The following is a 22,309-nucleotide window of genomic DNA, read 5'->3' as shown; positions in this document are numbered from 1 at the left end:
GGGAACGCCGTATCCGCTGAGGTTCTAAACGGGCAAGTTCCCCAGGCGCGTGATTTACTATTTCGATAGTTTTGATGCAGGTCTCACGTTCTGAGAATCTCAGCTATGTTCCGCTTGGCAGGGGTATAGATGCAGTGAACATGGGCTTGAGTCTAGACACAAATCGTCTGTCAAGAATTACACATTCCTTGGTGAGATTGGCACCATGGAGAAGTTGATTGCCATTGAGAGGTCTGCTTCGTGTAAGCTCTCGATGCCCTGTGTCGTGAAGCCTTCATACTCATTCTCTATCAAAGGCACCTCAATCGATTCTGCAGTTGAGCCTGGCCAACGGGCTTTCATTGAACATTTTACTGCCATTTGTACCATCACCATCTCTCTCAGGTGAACCGGCAGTATGTCTAATACGAAGCCAATCGCGACGGCATCGTCCAGCAGTTCAACTGCTTACGACAATGCTGACGCAAAAGCTCGTCTCTATGCATATGAGATCCCTCCCATGCCTCCGGGAGAATACGAGATCATCACTACTCAAGATGTCAAGGCAGGCGATGACACTGAGAAGCTGGTATCGACACAACCCGTCACAGTCAAGGCATGTCAACCGTATGCCATAGCACCAGACCTCGTTCACTCATTCTATCCGCCAAACTTGCGCACCGTGAGTGCAACGACGCTTCCTCATGTCGTTCTCAAAGGAGCTACACCTTGGGAACGGTCGCAAACGTATGATCCAGGCACCGCGCCAACGCCATGGATTGCTTTGCTTCTCTTTACAGACGAGGATCTGTGCGTGCCTCCGGAGGTGACCAGCGCTGCGAAGCCCTCGGGTACTAGATCTTTTACGCTTCCTTTGAGTCTTTTCAACAGCAATCGCTCAAAGTGGTGTCACAAGGAGAACTATTCCGACGCTGATGTTCCGGTCAAAGGTGATGGATCACCTGCTACTGCTGATTTCCTGTTTGTCAAGAGCAGCGCTTTCAAGATGTATTTTGAGCGTCAAGACTCAACAGGCAAGACGGGACAACAAGCTGGGCCGGAGTTGGACCGCTATAAACTCCTCACGTACATGACAGATAGCAGTGTCAAGGACGAGAGCGGTCATGTTACGAACAAACTCAGCACGCTTATCGGTCATCGAGCACGTCCTTATACCCTAGGTGGAGAGCCTGTCAAAGTATATGCGCACATCGTCTCAATTGAGACCTTAGGCAGTCGCATCGACTGGAGAGCTGCGAGTGAGGCCTCAGCAACAGTTGCACTTGTTTCTCTGTTTTCCTGGACATTCACCTGGGAGAAGAACAATGCGGATCACTCTCTTGAGATGTTCAAGAATCTCGCTGATGATAAAAGCATACGCCCGCTGGCGATCAAGCTTAAGGCAACAGATCCCAATAGTCCAGACGATCCGTCGGCTGCATGGGTCCGTCGAAGGGTCACAGAGGGATACACTATCGTCCGTCATCGCGACATTGCCGGTGAATCATCCATGGCGCTGTACCGAGGACCGCTTATCCCTAAGTCATCGCGCAAAGCGCGCATCAAGTCTAGTGTACACGGAACTGACCTGCAAATCATTGACACGTCAGCGAGAATTCTCGACATCTCGTACAATACGGCCTGGGAGCTGGGTCGAACACTGGCAGGTCGCGACGCCAAGTTTTCAACGGCCATTGCCTACCTCCGTCGAAAGCTGTGCATGAAAGCCGTAACCAAGTCCAAGTTCGCAGAGAATGAGGGAGCTGCCACGAAGTCTAAGGAGGCAGAGGATGAGGCTGCAAAACTCATGCACAAGGCGGACGACGTTGTTGCCAGCGCGTTGTCGAAACTTGATGGGCTTTTCAAGGGCTCTGTGGCGGCAAAGATGAAGGGTCTGCCGAGAGATGGAGATCTAAGATGGCAAGTCCCTTCTCCTCCAGCGACATCCATGGCCGCAGCGCCAGGCGTGATGACCTTCGAGAAACTGCGCAGACATCTTGAAAGTGCAGCCAAGCCCTGGCTTGAAGATAAGACTCTGGAACTATGCCAGGCTAAGCCCGTCGTTTCTTCAATTCCTCAGTTGGGTCTCGTGTTCAATTGGCTCATCGACAATCTCATGTCTCTAAAGCTAGTCCCAGCGACGTATCTATTCCCAGACCCAGCTGTCCTTGAGAAAGAAAGCGTCAACTGTTTTCTCGTCGATGATACTTGGATCGATGCTTTGGTCGATGGTGCGATGAGTCTGGCCAACACTATGGGAGGAGGTAGTGATCCTGTCCGCGATCTCATTCGCTGGGCTTTCAATTTGTATCTGGGAAAGGCGCCAGCCGATCGTGTACAAATCGGTGGCTCGGGCTTCATCGTCCGCAGTGGTATCGTGGAGTCTTTTCCCGATCTCGAGATGAACATCACTACCAAGCTACCAGGCTCAAACGACCCCACTCCTCTGAGCTGCGCGTACCGAACACGTAACGAGGACATGATCCTCTGCCTTGTCGCAAGAGGCCAGGGACAAAAGTTGGTAGACTACAAGGTCCAGCTTAAGCTACCGCCACATCAACAACGCTACAGTTTGGGAGATGTCAAGAAGGATTCTATGGAATTCACCTGCGAGATGAAGCCATTCTTGACGATGACGGACAAGTTCAAAAACGCTTTGCCACAAGCTGAAGTGGAAAAGAAAATCGAGTGGAGTAGGACGGGCGTCATCAGTCCTTCTGGTTTCCCCATCAAGCCCATCTGGAATCACGACACCGGTATCCTCACTCCTCATCTCGTGGTCAATATGATGGACCACTTCATTGATCAGAACAAAGAGCGGGTCTGGGCCAAGCCAAAACCAGACTCGAAAGCGGTGTACATCGCGACGCAGTTACTGGAGAGTGATCACTGTGTGACACTCACCTTCAACGTGACGGCTGGCAAAGAGAGCCTGCCTCGAAGTATCCTCCCTGAGCAGACTGTGCCTGAAGAAGATACTCGCGACCCGGCAATTAATCATTTGCCTGAGAACATAGAAGCCAACAAGTCATGGTTCTCAAAACTGGCCTTTTCTCAAGATTCCCCAGGCCGCAGCATACCAGCGCAGTCCAACACGCCTCAACACATCGTCTTCTCTATCAAAGCCAGCACTGCGCCCAATAATCTCCCAGCTGGAACAGAAGTATTTGCCATCGAAGTCACCATCCCCATTGGAGAAGATGCATCCCATCTTCTTGACCATCTGGCGCCGTTACCTACCGTACGCGCCATTGGGCCACGACAGCAGTGGATCGCGGCTACGACACATAGAGCGGCTACGAAAGAGTCGGCTGCTGAATTGGTGGTTCATTTGAAGCCTCGTGGGACAACTGGAGGGGGTGCTGTATTTTCAGATGGCTTGGATGCTAGTTTTATGCTGGTGAGGGCGACTGTTAATGGTGTTGTAGGAAACGATGTTGAAATTAAGACGAAGGAGATTTATGGGAGGTGGCAGAAAAGTAAGAATGCTGATGGTAAGGAAGTTTCTGTGTTAACTACGACCGATGTTATGGATTCATGGATGCTGCGCAAGGAATAATCTGGGGTATTTCGTACATATTCAATATTTATTCGGAGGTCATTACTGAAGCTATCTCAATTGAAGTACCTTGTTATGTTTGGATTAAAACAATCACAATTTTTCATGTTCCATAAGTTAAGGGACAGGACGAACATGCAAGCTTGAGCCCTACATCTTATCAAAATATCTCAAAGTCACTATTACCACGAATCGCTCAATTGTTACAGCATAACAGGATAAAACTTTACAGAGATCTTTATCTCCAGTATTTTCCCATAGACCTCAGCTTCTTTACTCACCTCGGTGGCTGCTCATTCAGCATAGAAGCACCTCAGTATCTTATGAGAGGCAGCCTAGGGTAGATGGCCTAGCCAAGATCAGCCCCAGCTCTAATTGAGCCCCGAAAATTCTCACAGGGCCCTTACACAATGAGCTTAGGGTGCATACCCCTGTAAAGTCAATGGTCTCGACGCCAAACCCCTAAAAGCTTGTCTCGCACGCCCCGGAGAAAATGGTTCGAGACCCTGCATGCAGCTAAAGCTCAGCTCTCCTTTTGCTATCCTAAAATGGCCTTGCCCTCCACGTGGAATATGCTCCTTTCGATAGTTTCGTTGCGTCTAGGCTAGAAGAAGAGCAGACTAGCCTCAGCGCTCGTTTACGCCGCCCTATCATGTAGCTCCCCTGAGGGCCGTACCGACGCCCACATCGCGAGAACATCTCAACGCCATGACATGAACCAACGGCTGATGCTATACGCAAGCGCCCGCTCCCGTAGACTATCGATTCACGCATTGACTTATCAAATGGCGGAAACTCCGGCCTTGCAATTGGAGCTAGTTGCTGCATGTCTCGAATAATATGTGATGGCGGGAAGAAAGCTGCATATGCCGATTGGTGAGTATTGGCTCTCTCGCGCCTGAGCAATTGAAACCTTGATGCCGTTTAAGTGACTTACACGAGCAGGGATAGAGAAGGGGCGAAGTTAGTGTTCTAGGCCATGGCTGAATGCTGTATCCGAAAAAGCTTGTAGTCTGGGGTTGTCCGGCCTGATCAGCATGGATTATACTCGGCCTGCGTGCGATTGAGCAGCTGCTCATTCATCTCATGCAACTCCCCGAGTAGCAGACTGTAATATCGGCCTGGCGTGTTTCTGATCTAATTCTCTTTCATAGCAGACGAATGCTCATCCCGAGCATCACAGCTTTGGCGAAGATACAATGGCCCACCACGTTCATGGAAGACGATCGGCCAGTGACAAATGGCCGCCGTCACTACCAGATCAGCAAGGAACACTGGTAGACAAGACATTTGTGTTCAGCGCTGATGAGCTTATTGCTTCGACATTAGTTGGGCGAGGCAGCTTGCTCAACAAGCCTGGAAGGCTAGTCACGCTCAAAACTCGTGTAAGTTAACTCATTCCAAAGTCGCAAACATAAAGTTAATTGAGGATGATTAGTCTATAACTTCAAAGAGCTCAGACTCTGATGAGAACACACAAGCAGAGGCTGCTGGCGGTATTAGAGTCGTGAGCACTCCTGGGCGTTTCTTTGGAGAGAGGGACTGGACACGCTCTACAGTCAAGCGTAAACAGGACCAGGCCTCATTAGATGCCGATTTTGATGACCATTCCGGGCATAACAATCGCCAGCGCCACAGGCATCGCCAAGTTAAGAAATGGTTGGAAGATGACGAACCGCGTGGTGACGTTCCGCATCGTGCCAAACCGGGTAGACGATCACTCGGTCATGGTCGGCCGGTGATAGGAAGGGTTGGCGATGTTGACAAGCGGCCTCGAGCCCCATCTGGAGGCTCTCGTTATGCATCGTCGGGTACACAGACGGCTACTGGATCATCCCCGCCTTCTGTAGGAGATGTACCTGTACTTCCGGGACAGACTGGAGGTGACAAGACTGGGGGGATTGGTTCTGGTAGCCCATCAACCAGCTTGCCTACCACAGCCCCAACGCCAGGTAACATCCAGATGCCAGGTGGAGTGTCGCCTCCAGTTACGACAACAGATCCAAGGTTGACAACACCTTCTGCTGGCCCTGTGGCACCAGGAACCGTCGCCGGACCTGGGACTGCAGTCATATCTGCCCCAAAGCCTGAAAAGCCTGATGGGCCCGTGCAATCAGGACCGGCTATCCAGCAACCTACCCATGCTGGAGATGTTGCAACTCTACCTGTGGCTCCTCCAACGTCGAGTGAGCCAAAGGTCCTCCCACCACCCTCAGTCCCTGGCGGTTCAGCCGTGGCGCCCATTACGAACCCAGCTACAACCGCCCCAAGCTTCCCTTCCCCTCCGCAACAACTTATGCCCCTCAAAGACCAGTACATGCTCGCAGCAACCGGCCAAACGACTCAGATCCGCAGTGCAACACCAGGTATCAGCGCTGGTACCGTTCCATCTGATCACATCGTCTTCTCAACCCCAGACACCGGCACTCAAGCGTTTCTGACTTCGTCAGGACCCATACTCTTTGAGACTTCCTTGGAAGCAATCAAGACTAATATAAGCGAATTTAAGCTGTCGTTGAGCGATCCTCTGAGACGAGACTTTAGCGCAGCTTGGAAACTTGACGAAAATGCATCTTACCTTCAGAGTGCTGATGTCAACTTGAAACTTGGCTCGGATGGCAAATCTCTCGAATTGACCGGTCTCAAGGTCAAGGTCTCCAAAGATAATAGCGCTCCGCTTGTGTTCTCTACCGATGCCAAAGTGCTCAACGAAGAGTTTGAAACTGGGTTTACCAATGTATCAAAAGATAGTAGTATCACCACTCGTACTGGTATTGATCGGTACCCGGGCCATCTCCTTCTGGGCTTAGAGATCAGTTCTGCCAACGGTGGATTCGAGAATCTTGCCGATCTTTGTGCAGTCGCTCACATAAACCCCAAGACCTGGCTCAAGACATTGCTTAAAGGGACCAAGATCACATTTGGTGGCTTAGCTGGTACTCCAGCTCGCAACGCAATGTGGTACATCCCCGGATCAGGATCTGGATGCTGTATCCGCCTCGAAGCCTCCCTCGACCTCAGAGAAGGAATAGTCAAGAAACTGGACAAATATCTCTCTGGCTGGGACGACCACATCCCTCCCATGTCCGTCATTGCTAAGAGGACTGTGTCTCCATCATCTGGTCCTTGGGGAGATGCCTTCACAGTGGGAGAGCTCATCATCGCTGCAGAGCCAGACTTTAATGGTGAGAAGCGTGCGATGGGTATGTATGTGTCGATCGGAGAAGATCATATCAATGTCTTTTTTGTGTGCTACTCCAAAGTGCTTCAGTGGGCAGCTCTTAAGGCCTGGGTCAAGAAGACCTGTAATGAAGTGGGCAATGCCATTGACGATTTGGAGAAGATTCTTGCCAATACTGGTCACGGATCCAAGACTCAGAATGCCAGTACGTCTCACATTTACTGGAGAAGAGTCACCGTCACACTTCAGAACAACGAGGCTGGTGGTACAACTCTGGCCGGTATGCGCTTGGAGCTCGAAGCTTCAATGCAAGTACTTGTACCGAAGGACAAGCATTCAGTCTTCACTATGGAGTTCACCTGGACCAAGGGCACTGGCGAGTTCTCAGGCGAGTGTGAGTTCAGCGGTGTTGGAAACGTATTGGGACAGGGCAACCCTCCACTGCAGTACTATCTTGACTACGAGCGATGGGACAAATTCTCTTATCTTGACCCGTCAGAGCCGTTCATGTCGCTACGCTGCCTCGACAGTAGTTTCGTGCAGAACCTGCCGTTCGGCGTTCCCACTGAAATTACCGAGGCCGATCTCTATGTCTCTAATCAGAGTCTGCGCGTCAGTGGCCGCCTTGAAGCTTTGATCGGAAAGCCAACCGAGACTTCAGTCGTCTCAGACCCTTCAAAGATCCCCTCTCTACAGATCGATCACACCATGCTAGGATTCTCTGTCAACTACGTATACGCATCAAAGGCCCTAAATATCGTTCTTGACGGAGCCGTCACCCTTCTTCCCCTCAAGGAAGGTGATCAGCCAGCGTTGTTGGAGGCAATGATCACGTACTCGTCAGAAGATAGCCTGGTGTCATTCAGTGCGCATGCATCGCATATACCCATGACTGCTCTACACTCCTTGTTCGCTGCAGGTGAAGAGAAGACGCATGCGATGTCTATCTTTGAAAGCATTGAGCTGCAGCGCATCGCTTTCGACATCACGGCGGGCAAGGGCCAGCCAACCAAGGTCGGCTTTCAAGCGGACCTCAAGATCTCTAATATTCTGCTGGAGACAGTTTTCGAGCGTAAGGATGCTAACAATTGGTCTCTCACTGCCAATCTCCATAAAGAAACTACAGTAGTTGGCAAGGCGTCTAAGGAGTTCACGCTCGGTGACGCTGTGCAGAAGCTCTTGGGCCAGGAAGTCCTAGACATCCTGCCAGACTTTGTCACTGGAACAACGTTCAAAGCATCTAGCTCTGTTGACGACAAGTTCGACGTTGTGGTGACCCGTCTGAATGGTACAAACTCACATCTCGTTTTCGGTGCAGAGCTCAAGTTTGGCATGCTTCACGTCCAATTTTCTCAGCTAGTTCCTATCACCGGAAAGGCAGATAAGCCCTCACCCATCAAGAGAATGATACGCGTGTCTCTGGGACCTCTACCTTCCATATCGAAGCTACCCATCATCGGAAACTTGGATATACCGTTTGATGCCCTTGAGTTCCTTTGGGTCAACACCATGTTCACACAGGAGGACATCATTACACTGAACGGAAGTGCAGATATGTTCAAGAAACAGCCATTCAAGATGAGACCTGAGGATAAGGAGCTATCTGAAGGGTTTCACTTCCGTCTTGTTAGTAGTCAGGGCGTCTTCCTTGACCATGTCTTCGGACAAGATAAGCAGGAGAAGAAGAAGGCAACTCCAGCAGGTGCAGTTACTCCTGGCTCCAAGGCAACCCATGCTCCCGTCCAAGAGAAGAAACCATCCACAGAAGCAGTTGTCCCCAGCGGTGGCGCGCCCGCGACCACAGCCGCCCTTGAGAAGAAGAAGGGACCTCTCACGCTCTCCGGAATCTCATTGTCCTATGACGGCGGCGTCTTGCGCATTCATCTTGATGCTAGTGTTCTCATCGGACCCATTAGCGCTGGCATCCAGGGTCTAAACCTTGTTGTCAGACTCGACTCCAAGCAGATCCACGGACTGCACGACATTCTCCATGTCCCTATTGATGTCGAGGTAGAGGGGTTCGACATGGCCTTCACTCGTATGCCGATTCAAATCGCAGGTGCTTTACACCACAAGCCCGGTACAAAAGCATACTTTGGAGGTGTCGCTATCTCATTGAGCACCTTTTCCATTGCAGCACTTGGTATGTACGAACAAGTACCAGCCAACGCTGCAAATGGCACACCAGAATATGACTCATTCTTCATCTATGCTATGATGGAAGGACTCATTTTCACTGTGGGATGGGCAGAAGTTCGTGGCCTTATGGCTGGTTTTGGCTACAACTCACGTCTTCGACTACCCACGGTGGAGCAGTTGTCAACATTCCCACTCATTCAGGGTTTTGACCAGGCGGGAGGCTTCAATATGAACCAAGCTGTCCAGTCGTTGACAGGTCCTGGCGCCTTTGTGACACCCAGCATGGGATCCATTTGGATGGCACTTGGTCTTGTCATTCGAGCATGTGAGGCTATCGACATGCGTGCTGTTGCAACAGTGGCTCTTGGGCCGAACCAGACTGATATTGGATTGATCGCTCGTGCGACTGCTACTCTCCCTCGACGTGCTAGTCCAGATAAGGCTCTTGTTCTCATTGATCTCTCTGTGGTTGGCAAACTCGACCTTGTCCATGGCGAGCTCTCAGTTGACGGTCTCATCAATCCTACGTCTTTCATTCTCAACAAGGATTGTCGTCCCTCTGGTGGCTTTGCCATTAGAAGTTGGTTCGGCAAGAATAACCCACATTCAGGCGACTGGGTCGTCAGTTTTGGTGGTTACCATCCTATGTACCAAGTTCCAGCGCATTACCCTCGTCCACAGCGATTGGGTATCTCGTGGACGCTCAGCTCAAACCTCAGGGTCACTGGTAATGCATACGCAGCTATCACACCAGGAGCTGTTATGGCAGGAGGAATGCTTCAAGCTGTCTTCTCTGCTGGCCCTCTAGGCGCACACTTTGATGCCCACGCCGACTTTCTCGTCAATCTCAGGCCTCTGCACTACATGGCAGATATGGCAGTATCCGCAGGCGTGTATTATGAGATCAGAGTCTGGCGCTTTAGAAAGAAGATCTCTGTCAACGTGGGCGCTTCTCTACACCTCGAAGGACCACCCATTCACGGCCAGGTGCACTTTGATCTATCTGTCGTCAGCTTCACTGTCAGCTTTGGCTCTGGGACCTCCGAAAAGAAGAGGCGTATCAGTCTCCGCGAACTCATGGATCTTGTGCTACAGGATGGAGGTGAAAGACGGGGGGAAACCGACGCCATTGTGAACCCCCATACATTCACAGCTGTGGCTGGTCTTCTTGGAGATGACAAGAAGAAGAGTGACACAGTCCGCAAAGCCTCTACTAACAAGGTGGCTTCCGATAAAGAGCGTTGGCACGTCCGTAGCGACAACTTCATCTTTTCCGTTCGAAGTGCGGTGCCAACTAACTCCATTGGAATCGAAGGTCGTGGTGGCTCTCAGTACATTGGAAACTCCATCATCAGCAGACCTATGCAGATGAATAAGGACACAAGTGATTCTGCCAAGATCAAATCGACGCTGGGCGTCAAGGTCTGGGACGTCAAGGAGAAGAAGATCGTTCCCTTCCGCGAAGTAGCCAAGGTCGAAGATCAACTGCCAGCCAACTACTGGGGTCCTTACTCAGAGAATACAGCAGACTACATGAGACCTGATAGGATGCCTCCTACAGTGTCACATCTAGTCGGCGCTACTCTCGTACCTCCTGCACCTGCTGCTCCTGAGCAGTCCATCCCTGTGTTTAAGTCGAAGTTAGAGAACCACACGGCACCGACATGGACACCTGGAAAAATCAAGAAGGAGTCCGTTCGCTACCTCGATCATGCCAATGCTAGAGACAGCGTTAAGTGGTCTCGTGTCAAGGGTGCTATGGGCTTGGAGCCCGAGGCAAAGAAGGAGAAACCTCCCATGGACACAGTCCTCTTGACAGAGGCAGGAGAGGCAAAGGAGGCTGCTGCTCCTAAGCCCCTCTTAACCAAACCATACCGTAAAGGTATACTTGACAGCTTCATCAGCTTGGCCCACAGTGGTGATGACGCGGAAAGCCTCAAGGTGCAGAAAGCCTACAAGGGCATTGGTGATAATGTGCCCGATGTCATCTTGAACGATCCGCAGCGTTTCTACATCGGTCCTCCAACAGTGTTTTGCAACTAAAGATAGTTGCTGATTTACAGGCCATGTTTTCAACATTCGCATATTTCTTTCTGTATTGCTTCCGAAATTGTGTATATCCGCCCACTTGAGCCAGCTAGTTTTTCTCTGATGCATTTGAATCAATATCTGCGTAATATCGCATCACCCAGCATGTGTCCCAGTCTATAGTAGATATCAACTGCACCACTAAGCTATCTGAACCGTGCCGTAAATTCGGTATCAAGGCCACAACAAAGGCAGCCATGATCAAGCAGAAGCCTACGCTCAACATTCAGCTAGTAAACGAGAGCAGACCGCTGAGAAATCAAGCCTTGAGCTGTGTGCAATGGACCAAACCCCCCGGATATCCAGACAGAACGATACTGTGCCGGGAAGCCGGCAGCGACATGTCTAGGCCTGTGATCAATACTCTTCGTTCTAGACCTGTATAGTTTACAGAGAGATAGTGCGTCTGTTTCAGCAAGCCCTGTTTCCTGCACCCTGGTCGGATCCTCTTTTGTACCCCGGGTGTATGCCCACCCTTGAGCTGCAGCTCCACGAACTATCGATTCCTGCCTGTATCCATACCGTCTAAATATTCCCTCCCCCGTAAGCTCCTCTGGCCAGTAAGGGTCTCGACCTGCTGGGGTTCTTTCGGAGCGGCCTTGTCCTGCCCTGTCTTCGAATGTGTCATCTTTCGTTTCTCGATCATCCCAAACCTCGAATGCTGAGACAGCACTTTGTATGCGCAACTCAATATCGGAAACTTCTCAAAGTCTTACTAGAAGTCGTTTAAGATCAGCATCTTCAATTTGAATTATAGAGACCAGTGGCTGGACTGCACTCACAAGATTCTTTCCTTCTCCGAACGGGCCAACGCGACGAAGATGAACTACGCAGACTATGACCTTCAGATGGGCTTCCTAAACGAGAGTTCGGATGATCCGGATGAAAAGACCAAGTCAAGTCTATTAAGACATCCGATAGGAAAGCCGGAGGAGAAAAAGAAGAAGAAGGAGAAGTATAAAGATTTGACCGGCGACTACTGGAACAATATCAAGCCCCGGGGGAAAAGGGAGGATAAGACCCAAAAGCCTTCTAATGGGTGTAAGTCGATGATTGAAACCGGTCCCCAATGCTTTGACTGATCCATCCATGGACAGGTTATCCATTACAAAACGTGCCCTTGCCTTGTCAACGCCTGGACTACAATTTCGCGAGACTAGCAAGCTATGCTGAAGTCCTCAAGTATGACTGTATGTATTATCTTCTTCACCTCAAAAGGCATGAGCTAATCGCAACATAGGCTTCATGCCCACGGGGGACGTCTATGAGTTCTTACCATGCGCGCCTTACTCGAATGCAGGAAGTGTTCTTGGGTATAAGAAAGTGTACGGGATGCATGCAATAATGGAAATCGAAGGCACATGCAATGTAGGATTTGTAAGTAATCTGTATACGTCGGTACCATAGATATGGCAATGGCAGAGCTAACGTTGACCAGGAAGCATTTGCCCCATACAAACTGCTCGTGTATCGCGGTCGGTTCAACAACGATCCTGAAAGAGACGACAATCACCGGTTTGTGTATCTCGCGCAGAATAAACCTCGTGAGCCGGCGGTAGGCGACTGCTTCATTCGACTTGAAGAGGTACACCACCGTATGAGAGGCGATCCAGACTTTTACTATGATGATTGTAGCGTGGCTATTAACCGAGCCAGAATCCTTCGAAACATTGCTAAGGGCACTTCTAAGCAGCAAAGAGAGGGAGCCAAACAGGAGTATGAACAGATTCAGCGACAAGGGCGATCATTGCTCACATTCCGCTGCTGGACCGTCGAAGGTACTCAGTGTTCTACCTCTGAGAAAAACCTTGCTGCCAGGCTCTTCAAAAACCTCAGTTCTGACAATGATGACTTGGATCATGTTCAAGTATTTCGCGTCTGGGCAGGTAAGCCATGATTTTGCCTTGAAACCGAGACTGGACTGATGAACTTTACAGAACTATTGCGGAAGTCGCAGGGTGATAAGCTAGCAGCAAAAGACTTTTTTGGTCGCTACTGGGATGCTGTGATTCCCCAAGGCTTTCAGAATATGTTCGAAGACGGGTTCAAGATTGTTGTGGGAGAAAAATATCTCCAAGGTCGGGGCATTTTCGGCTTTAATCTCGATAACATGAGAGAAGAGGTGTTCCAGGGAGTCAAACGCGTTGTTGAAGCGCCACGCCTAAAGTTCAAACCTACCCTTTCCGTCAACAACGTCATATTCCAGGACGAAGCACCCCAGGGACCGGGATGGGCAAATCTTGAGGCGCATCCTGGAGGGCTCTACGTTATCATGGTGGACTATCGAGTACAGCTATTTCTCTGCAGCGGTTTGCATGATAAACCACTTTGGCAGGATCCGTATCCTGAACCTGACATGCTTCGCGCTGAACAGCTTCAGGCTCTGCTGAATAGATGTGGGCAGACAGAGCAGACGATAACCCATGTCGAGAATGTCTTTGTAGACGCCGCGAGAAATGGCAAGAGGCAGCCGACACAGGACAGGTGTGTAGCTGACAACGGGTTCTCTTCAAACGTGGTATGTGATATTCCCGTGAGGCATCACTCGCAATGGTTTCAGTTACCCTGACATCTACAGGCCATGTCCAAAGTCTATCCCGAATATTACCCCGACGCTGCGAAGGCGAAGAGAAGAAGGGTTGCAGAGGTACGCAGACCTCTGTCGGGTTTCTCGAATATAATGCTAATTACAGCAGTGGCTCCATAGGTCAGCATTTAGCTATGGAGGAATTGATAGAGGAGTTCTGGCCTCTTCCCAGGTCGCCAACAATCTGGTCCTCGGTACCCCGGATACCAACACAGTCATGATGAGGTAAGGAAATAACTGTGTGAGATCGATCAAGAAACAAATGTCTGATATATAACAGGTATGAAGCCTTTGTTAAACGGCTTGCATTGTACTCGGTAAAACAGAATGGCGACAAAACCGATACAGTGGTCGTCAAGACAGATATCATGTATCCGTTCCTGCAAGCGCCATTGCTACATTGGATGGCAAACGATCGCCACCGATATACTTGGCTAGCACCCATACTTCTTTACCGCTACGAGAACACCCCGAATAGTAGACCTGTGAGTTAGAGGCCACGATGCATTTCGTTCAATAACATGGTTGAGTGCTAATACCATCTCGCGCAGCATGTCGTAGAGAGGCGGGAATTGTATCCTTTGAGGAGAGTGAACTCTATGCTTTTCCAAGCACTTCTCGACAAGTCTTTGGAGGCGATTTGCTGGAATTGGCCATGTTGGGACGTGAATGGTGCCGTGGTGGAAGCGCTCTTAGAGTCTACGGGTGTGGATGGGGATCAAGAAGAAAACAACCCAGAAGAGATGAACGAGCTGCTTGGGCAAGATCTGGCTCAGCGAGATCAGCAAGTTTGATATTGGCTAGTAGATTCATTTTCCATATAATATGTTTACACTATTTCTTCTTAGTTTCTTCACATCAACAGTGTTTGACCGGCCATTTCAAGGACTCACCTACGTCTCCCCGTGTAAGACAGCCAATTCGTATTGATACACTAATGACCTCCGAACTACGGAGCATTTCACCCGCAGTCTTCATCAGTAGCCACTTTATAAGAGCACCGTTACCTGGTATACCACATTACGGGCGATTGGAGCTCGGGTTCAGAGTGCAGAACTTGTGGAGGCTACCGAGAGCTTGTCTCGGCGATGCTCGCACCTGGAACTTCACCCCGCTCGTGACTGCGACGGGACATTGAAATTATGCATCGGTGACCCCCGGATGCGACTGTGACTACAGCTTCTAGATTGAGGCCTTGAGTGCGGAATGCTGTCTTTCCGGTGTCTTGTTGATATTGCGAGCTGAAAATATTGATTCCAGCCTTCAGTCGGAGCGTTGCTTTGATGGCGGGGTTAAGTGAGAGGCGTCTCCGATGTGTGCTGAGTCCCCGGGACTGCATTAGCGCGCTAATCTAGCCCAGTAGACTAAGTTAGGCTGCGCAGCACGCGAACTTCAGGGGATAAGGCCCCTGTAATGCCGAAGGGAGCGCTACCGATGCCGCGTGTCTTGCACTCCCCCGTACTCCGTGTGCGATACTAAGCACAGTACATTGCCTCAGATGGTGCGACTTACACCCGATTGCTAGCTCCCTCCACACCCAGACCAGTCTAGACAGAACAAGATGCAGCTGAAATGGAACTATCGAAAAATAAGCATGAATAGAGTGGCTGCGTTACGAGGAATTGAATCCGATGCCTGTTTCGATAAAGCGATGCAAGTGACTGGCTTCCTTGCAGCATTGCGCACGCATCCCCATTCTCAATCCCATCCATCCATCGCCTGCCTTTTCCTTCAAGATTTCTATCATCTCATTTTACAAAGTTTAGGAATCACGAAGAAGTCAAGCTTGAGTGAGGTTGAGACCGTGCCAGAGTCGTCGCAATGCTGCAGTCTCCTCGTAAGTGACCACGACTGATCTCCAACTGACATTGATCATGGCAATTGATGCTGACTCTTATGGCAGAAGCAGAAGAAGTTGCGTCGCAACTTCCAAAGGCTGCAGAGCCCTTGGTAGACATCACAGAGCTTGGTCCAGAGTCACCCTCAGAAGGCTCTGAGCACAGCGAAGAACGTGTCCAGCCAGTACAAGATTCACATCTCGTCTTCGATGATGAGGTCGACACTTCCGAAGCAGACCTCACCATCGACACCGTCTTAGACAGGCGACTACAAACAAGACCAGCACCATTACGTCCCCAAGGTCACAGATCTATCTCGGGACAGCAAACCAGAGACTTGAGCCATGGCTCCAAAGACTTTGATAACAGCCTTGTCAAGAACGATGCCGATAGCACCACCATTCGAAGAGTTCACATCAGCTTGCCAAAGCGCAACAGTCGCAATGACTCGCGGCCTCTATCTACAAGGCGTACAATGTCTAGTGAAACTACAACTACTTCGGGCAGTTTTGTCGGACGACGCGCTGTTAGCAGTCAGTCCAATAAAGCCCTTTCCACAGAAGAGCGCATGGTTAGAGCTTACAGTTCTCTACGAGAGCTGCGCATGACATGCACACTTCCCGCTACACGAGAGCGCGTTACAATTCATCATGTCTTTGACCTCATTGACAAGACACGCATGAGACTCGTCCCTCATCAATGGAGTCTTGTCGACAGACGTCTAAAGCAAGTCCAGTCTTCAGCCGAGCGCATCGCCGATTTTGTGGCGCTTATGAAGAATCATGGATCTGATGCTGAAAGCGTCGCCTCCATGTTCTATTCCAGCTGCGAGCTTGCTCTTTCGATGCAGGGAAAGCTTACTAGTGCTAGCACGGCGCTGGATAACTTGCTTGCTGTTTTCCATCGAGCCAGTGTTACAATTCAGCATGTGAGAGCCTCGGTGCCTGAGGGCGTATCGTCGGATAAGCTTTATAGTTGTTTGTCCAAGGTGCTTCAGTCGTTGCAACAGATTTGCTTGGGATTCATTGACATACTGGATGAGATTAACAAGGGTGGGTATCTGATGCTACAACCGTTCACATTTGGTCAGCAAGCTAACCAATCTACAGCCGGTTCCCGTACCACGTCGTCGTTTATCCTTCAGATCGAGCAATATTTCGAGGCAGACCTGGCTTCATTGTCCCTGGCTGCGCATCAAGCGTGCGAGGAACTCTGGATCCTGTCGCTCAAGGGTAGTTCTGACGGTTCGCTTGGGACCTGCCATGGGCCTGTGCAAGACTGGCTAAATGGCAGTGGCCATGGTCATTGCAGTCACGGCTTCTCTCGAGGCCATTACGGAAGCAAGCATGGCCACTCCTTTGTCTTCGACTGCGTTGAGCCCGTCGTCGTTCAGTTCTTCAAGACCCCATCCAGACTATTACTTGTCGCTGGAGACGCTGGCTATGGAGAGCAAGAGCTCGTGTCCAACATTATTGAGCGTTTGCAATTATCTATATCTCTGGATGCAAAGTTACTGCGCGCATCTGTCACCTCTGCGACGCAGGGTTCATCTTCATCCATTCGTCTTCTCAAAGCGCTGCTGTCCCAATTACTTGATCAGTCCATCGGCGACACTGGCCTGTTAGATGCCATCAACACTGTCAGGAAGCGCAGTGAGACTGAGTCAGCGGAGAAGACAGAAGACCTGCTTTGGGAACTTGTCGCAGACCGTTGTTCCAAGGCCAGTGGAAACGTGGCGATTGTCATCAACACAATCGACAGCCATGGAACTGATGGCTCTTCCAAGTTTCTTGCCAAGCTCCAAGCACTAACATCAAAGTGCGAGAATATTCGGTGTCTTGCATTGGCTGATGCCGATTCAGCGAGATCCATCTCCGGCACTCAGATCTACACCCTGTCCCGCATGGATATCCGCAGAAATGCGCGTTCGTTCATGCAGATGGCGCTCTCAACATCAGCTATACTCTCATTCCTTTCAGCTGAGATGAAGAGGGAGCTCCAGAAGCATATTGCAGAACGTCAATGGACGTCTCTGCTGGAAGCCAAGCTCATCCTTCGACTGCTAGAGGCTGAGCATGATCTGGGCCGAATGACAGACATCATCTGCAAGACACCCAAGACTGTGCAAGGCATTCTCGATAACATGCTACTCAAGATCGACTACTCCAACCCAGACATGCAGTCCCTTCTCTCTTGGCTTCTTGTCGGAAAGCGGGCTATCCAGGTAGATGAGATGGAGCGATACGGCTCTGTCACCATGAGCAACTGGCTCAGAAGAATCCGTTCCGGCCGGTCCGTGAGCTCCAACTCTCCTCTGGCCAGTATCATCACCATTCGCAGCGGTCGCATTCAATTTGTCGACTCTGTTGTCCAAGCGAAGATGCATCATCTTGCTACACATGGAAAAATTGCTTTGTCGCTGAACTTGGCTCATCGACGGGTCGCAATTGACTGTCTTGAGCATGCCAAGAAACACCTTCAGCAAGACAAAGTCGATATTGTCTTCCAGAATGTTTTGCAGACCCAGTGGGCTACTGCAGCTCCGTACAAAGACTTTGACCCGCTGATGGCATATGCCATTCGGAATTGGTACGAGCACTACGAGAAGTCGCTTTCTTCTTCAGAGAAACTCTCACGACATCTTCCCACTGAAGTATCCTCCAAGATTCCCGATTCAGTCCTGATGGCCCTGGCCGAGTGGCACTTCCTCCGATCTGAAGGCGACAATATCACGACAAACATGCGACTTGGCAAGATCCTCGCCCTGCGAAAGGCCGCTTTTGGTGCAAATGCCAAGTCAGTGATCCAAACATTGATCAACCTCGCTCATTCGGATCTTCGTCAGACCATCAGTATTGAAAAGCTGGTTGAGGCTTTTGAAGCAGCCATTCTCACCTTCGAAGACCCCAGCCCTCAGGCTACCGCTGGTGCCAAGTACATCATGTCTCTGGTTAAGCCGCACACGACGCTATCCTCAAAGAGCTCCAAGGTGTATAAGTACCTCTGGCGTGTCCTGAGGGGCGAGCTTGGAGAGAGTCATGATCAGACACTCGCCGTCGCTCAGAGGCTCGCGGAGCTATACAAGGCGGAAATGCGCTTTGCTGAAGCTGCAGAGATTCTGCACGATATGTATGTTGCGTGCTGCAGAACCAGAGGCCTCTTCGCAAGCAAGACGCTTGATCTGTTCCACGTGCTTATCGATGCGCTTGAGCACGCTGATGATATGGCTGCCGCGCAACAGCTGTGCCAAGATGTCTTCGACGCTGCACCAACTCTGGAAACGTGGACCGATGCTGCTCTCTCAGCCATTACCCGTATTGTTCGACATTACCAAGACCGCGGCATGTCTAGCGCTTCTAAGGGTGCTCTTCAGCAGCTGTGGAGCTTGCTTCAAGGGCAATTGAACAAGGAGAACAACAATCATGGTGCCATCCTAGTCGCTTTCACTTCCGTAACCTTGCAACTGGCAACCAAGTTGCGCGACTTGTCCTTGGAGAAGGAAGCTAGCACGACGCTGGTGTCATTCTGGACTTCAGTCTCGAGGTTCGTGACAACCGACCGCCGTTGCGAGGTAACCACACTGGTGAACCTTCGAGAAATCGCACAGCTTCTCCTCCGACTGGAGAAGAACCAGGAAGCATTGAGCATCCTTCGCGTTCTCTATGAGATCCATCAGTTACCTTCTCATGACCACTTTGACGAAATGCTGCAAGTCTACTCTGCACTCATCGTCTGCTACAAGGGTGTCAAGAACCCCATCGAGGACTTCTTGTGGCTCAACATTCTTGACAGCATTCTCCATTCCACTTCAGGTCATGGAGACATCGGATCAGACACGGTCTTTCTGTGCAGAGACTTGGCTCATCTGCATCGCTCTCGAAGAGAGTGGAAAGCAGCTATTAGCATCTGTCGCAAGAGTCTCGAGGTCCTCTGGCCCCAGATACTTATAGAAGGGGGAAAGCTGCATCTCCCCAAGACCTTCACTCGCGAGCGCGTTGAGATTGCCATCATCATGGCTCAGATGTACAAGCTGACTGAGCAAATTACTCAAGGAGATATCCTGATCCAGTCCATTGTCAAGTGCTGCAAGCAAAGCGTGCTCCTCTGGCAGTCTTCAAGCCAGGATATTGCCCTCATCCTTTCTAGCGCTCTTGAAGACGCCGGCCTGCATCTTGAGGCTTTGGAGTTCTGGAAGTCTATCGTTGGTGATTGCAGAACTCACTTGGGTCATTCTCACTCATTCACGCTTCACGTCGCTGCTGCGATTGTCCGCCTAAGCCTCCACCTCGGCACTGTTATCGAAGACGACGACGACATTTGTGATTGCTTCGAGGAGGAGCCAGATGAGGACGATGTCGCTTCAATCATCGTTCTCATCGAAGGCCTCCTCGCTCTTTGCAAGAGCCAGAGAGGCAAGGGCAAGCGTGAGAGCCATACTATTCTCCTCCGTCGGTACGAGCGTCTCTGGTCGTACTATGCTGACTTGCGACACCATGTATCGATGGACGCTGCCCGTGGATTCGAGATTTACATCGGCTACTCTCAAACACTACTCTCCGTTGGCAGTGTCTCAATCGCCGTGCGGCTGGCTCGCAAGCTGAGAACCATTATGCTGTCCGATCTGGGACGACAAGATATTTGGTATCTCAAGGCGTCGCTTGAGCTGACCAAGCTTCTTGAGATGGATGACACAACTCTTCGTGAAGCTGTGGATATCTACGACGAGCTGAACGAGATCTGTCTGGGCCTGTCGGGCTCGGATGAGGCGTTCATGGAGATTTTACGCCTCGTTGAGGAGCGATTGAGTGTTCTTATGTCAAGCAAGCCTCTTCTCCACGACAGAGCCGAGATCATCCTCATCAAGTCTTGGAGGCAATGCGCAAAGAAATACGGCTACGGTCATGAGCGTAGCATCTCCAGCCTAAGGAAGGTCATCGACTTCTGGGTAGTGAACCTCACTGTTGAGAACAAGAAGCAAGCCACAGTTACCTTAGAAGAGGTCATTCTAGGAGTTTTGAAGAAGGAGACAAACCCACGAAGGTTGTTCCATCTTGCAGAGCACTTCAGCACAATGTACAAGCTTCTTGGCGTTGGCCATGGAAACCTGGCCTTCTTGCAGACCATTCGCTCCGACATCGCGCGATTGCAACAGTCTCAAGGCCTCTGCGGACAAGCATACCTAGAGAACAAGCACAAGCGTTCTGTGACTTATGACCGAAGATGCCTGGTTCTTGTGTATGCTATGGAAGAACTCTCCAAGAAAAAGACCGAAAGCCTCTTCGGTGACATCTTGACGCGGGTCGTTGCTGAGACGGCGCTTTATGAGGCGTGGCTTCGAGCGGGTCAGCAAAATGACCAGCTTGGCAATCTCTTGACCACTGGTTCAAGACTGATCCAGCATCTCGAATCTTACAGTTTGCGCTCCGAGGCCGGTCTCATCCAAGACGAGCTGTGGAAATTGTTCTGTCGTATGCTGGAACGACCAGAGGGCAAGGGAAGCTCGACATATCATCTCTTCCAAGCCATCCTTGCTTCATCCTCTGAACAAGACACTTCCGCGTCACTTTTGGAGGATGCCTTTGTACTCATTCAGCAGATGGGCGATGTGGGTTCTCACAAGGCGTGTTTCTACTTGTCGCAATGGGTCTTTGAGTACAGTGAAGGCGGAGCCGATAGCGACGATAGCTCCTCTGCGCTTGTGCTTCTGAAGTTGAGTACCTTGCTGTACAAGATCTCTGAGATTGAAGTCGACGTTTCTCTCAGTGGTTTGATTGAAGAACTGGCTACGCAGTTGGGAGTATTGGCTATGAGCTATACTTCTGACATTGACCTGAGCGTGTTGAGCGTTAGCCATCTTACATGCATCCTCAGCATCGCCGGCAAGCAAAACGACTACACTACTCTCAAGGTTAGTAACAATCCCCAGCTATGTGCTTTTATACTGATCGTTGTACAGCGCATCCTCGAACTTCTATGGAACTCACGCGACCACTACGACTTCAACCTCGAGCCCACCACCACAATCGCCATTGGCAAGCGACTTGCAGAGGTTCACTTCGCCTGTGGAGAACATAATGCAGCCTTCACTCTTCTTGAGGACATCAGCTATAATCTCAAGGATGTTTATGGCGCCAACCACTCTATGGCTATGAGCTGCATGAGGCTTCTGGCGTCCATGCACGAGAGTTTAGGACATCGTACCTCTGCTATTGACGTTAGATTCCTCATGCTCAAGGACGCTGCGACATGGGAGGACGACTTGACTTCTCCAGGATCACAAGATGAAGCTGTCGCCTTCTACCTAGACCAACTGCAATTCCTCAGGAACGGGTATGCTACCGTTGGGCAAGATTACTCATGGCATTTGGAGCAGAACATGGATTACCTCGAGGAGATCACCTCCAAGGTGAAGCAATTGATCTCAGTATCTACTTCTTCGCATGATGTGGGAGATATCTTGGATCTCGATACTTGGGCTGGCTTGGATGAGGTTGAGGTGAATGAGGATGCATTGGATGTTTGGTGTGCGCCCGAAGACTGGAGAGTTGAGATGGGAATGGAGGATGATGGTGATAGCTGTGCTTATTCTACTTCATCGACAAACGTGTAATATGGGATCTAGTTGTTCGGAGTAATGGTATCTGTTTATGTCTTTTATAATTTACACTAAAGTAGTCATGTTTGTTACTTGTAACAGTGAATTGTGTTTCCTGTTGCATTATCTTGGAAATATTCTTTATTGATCATTATTTTGTAAAATTGAACATTGTTGAGTCTTGGTCTATCGGTCATATAACTTCTTCTTATGATATGCTATTCATGGGTTTTTGTTGAAACTGCATCGAGTAAAACACGATTCTGTATTACATATAACCGGCCCCGCCGTTCACAGCCGGGTGCTCCGGTTGCGGAGTCCCCGGACACGGAGAACGACCTCC

The 22,309-nt window shown here is 50.3% G+C and overlaps 4 protein-coding genes across 4 annotated transcripts; all 4 read left to right on the top strand.

Moving 5' to 3' along the window:
* The first annotated feature begins 262 nt into the window (after window positions 1-262).
* FOIG_11397 (uncharacterized protein) lies at window positions 263-3,589 on the top strand. Its single transcript, XM_031211961.1, has one exon. It carries the CDS (start codon window positions 398-400, stop codon window positions 3,536-3,538), a length of 3,141 nt encoding a protein of 1,046 aa, XP_031058535.1. The 5' UTR covers window positions 263-397; the 3' UTR covers window positions 3,539-3,589.
* A 1,043-nt stretch (window positions 3,590-4,632) lies between these two features.
* On the top strand, window positions 4,633-11,050 carry FOIG_11396 (uncharacterized protein). The gene is made up of 2 exons (XM_031211960.1): window positions 4,633-4,923; window positions 4,977-11,050. Exons 1-2 carry the CDS (start codon window positions 4,738-4,740, stop codon window positions 10,899-10,901), a joined length of 6,111 nt encoding a protein of 2,036 aa, XP_031058534.1. The 5' UTR covers window positions 4,633-4,737; the 3' UTR covers window positions 10,902-11,050.
* Window positions 11,051-11,767: 717 nt separating this feature from the next.
* Window positions 11,768-14,327, top strand: FOIG_11395 (uncharacterized protein; the record flags this gene model as incomplete). Its single annotated transcript, XM_031211959.1, has 9 exons — window positions 11,768-11,987; window positions 12,044-12,136; window positions 12,187-12,323; window positions 12,385-12,832; window positions 12,884-13,464; window positions 13,525-13,593; window positions 13,643-13,758; window positions 13,814-14,018; window positions 14,085-14,327. The coding sequence occupies 9 exons, from the start codon at window positions 11,768-11,770 to the stop codon at window positions 14,325-14,327; spliced, it is 2,112 nt and encodes a 703-aa protein (XP_031058533.1).
* A 1,006-nt stretch (window positions 14,328-15,333) lies between these two features.
* Window positions 15,334-22,057, top strand: FOIG_11394 (uncharacterized protein). The gene is made up of 3 exons (XM_031211958.1): window positions 15,334-15,370; window positions 15,437-21,279; window positions 21,328-22,057. Exons 1-3 carry the CDS (start codon window positions 15,355-15,357, stop codon window positions 21,979-21,981), a joined length of 6,513 nt encoding a protein of 2,170 aa, XP_031058532.1. The 5' UTR covers window positions 15,334-15,354; the 3' UTR covers window positions 21,982-22,057.
* Window positions 22,058-22,309: the final 252 nt, after the last annotated feature.

The sequence above is a fragment of the Fusarium odoratissimum genome (genome assembly GCF_000260195.1).
Source record: "Fusarium odoratissimum NRRL 54006 unplaced genomic scaffold supercont1.21, whole genome shotgun sequence".
In the NCBI taxonomy this organism is placed as follows: Eukaryota; Fungi; Ascomycota; class Sordariomycetes; order Hypocreales; family Nectriaceae; genus Fusarium; species Fusarium odoratissimum.
This window is presented reverse-complemented; position numbering and strand designations above follow the sequence as displayed.

Excerpts from the sequence above, each read along its gene's own strand:
- FOIG_11397 (XM_031211961.1), top strand. The coding sequence starts at position 398 with ATGTCTAATACGAAGCCAATCGCGACGGCATCGTCCAGCAGTTCAACT.
- FOIG_11396 (XM_031211960.1), top strand. The coding sequence starts at position 4,738 with ATGGCCCACCACGTTCATGGAAGACGATCGGCCAGTGACAAATGGCCG. Across the intron at positions 4,924-4,976 it reads TAGTCACGCTCAAAACTCGT|TCTATAACTTCAAAGAGCTC; the intron begins GTAAGTTAACTC and ends GAGGATGATTAG.
- FOIG_11394 (XM_031211958.1), top strand. Across the intron at positions 21,280-21,327 it reads ACGACTACACTACTCTCAAG|CGCATCCTCGAACTTCTATG; the intron begins GTTAGTAACAAT and ends ATCGTTGTACAG.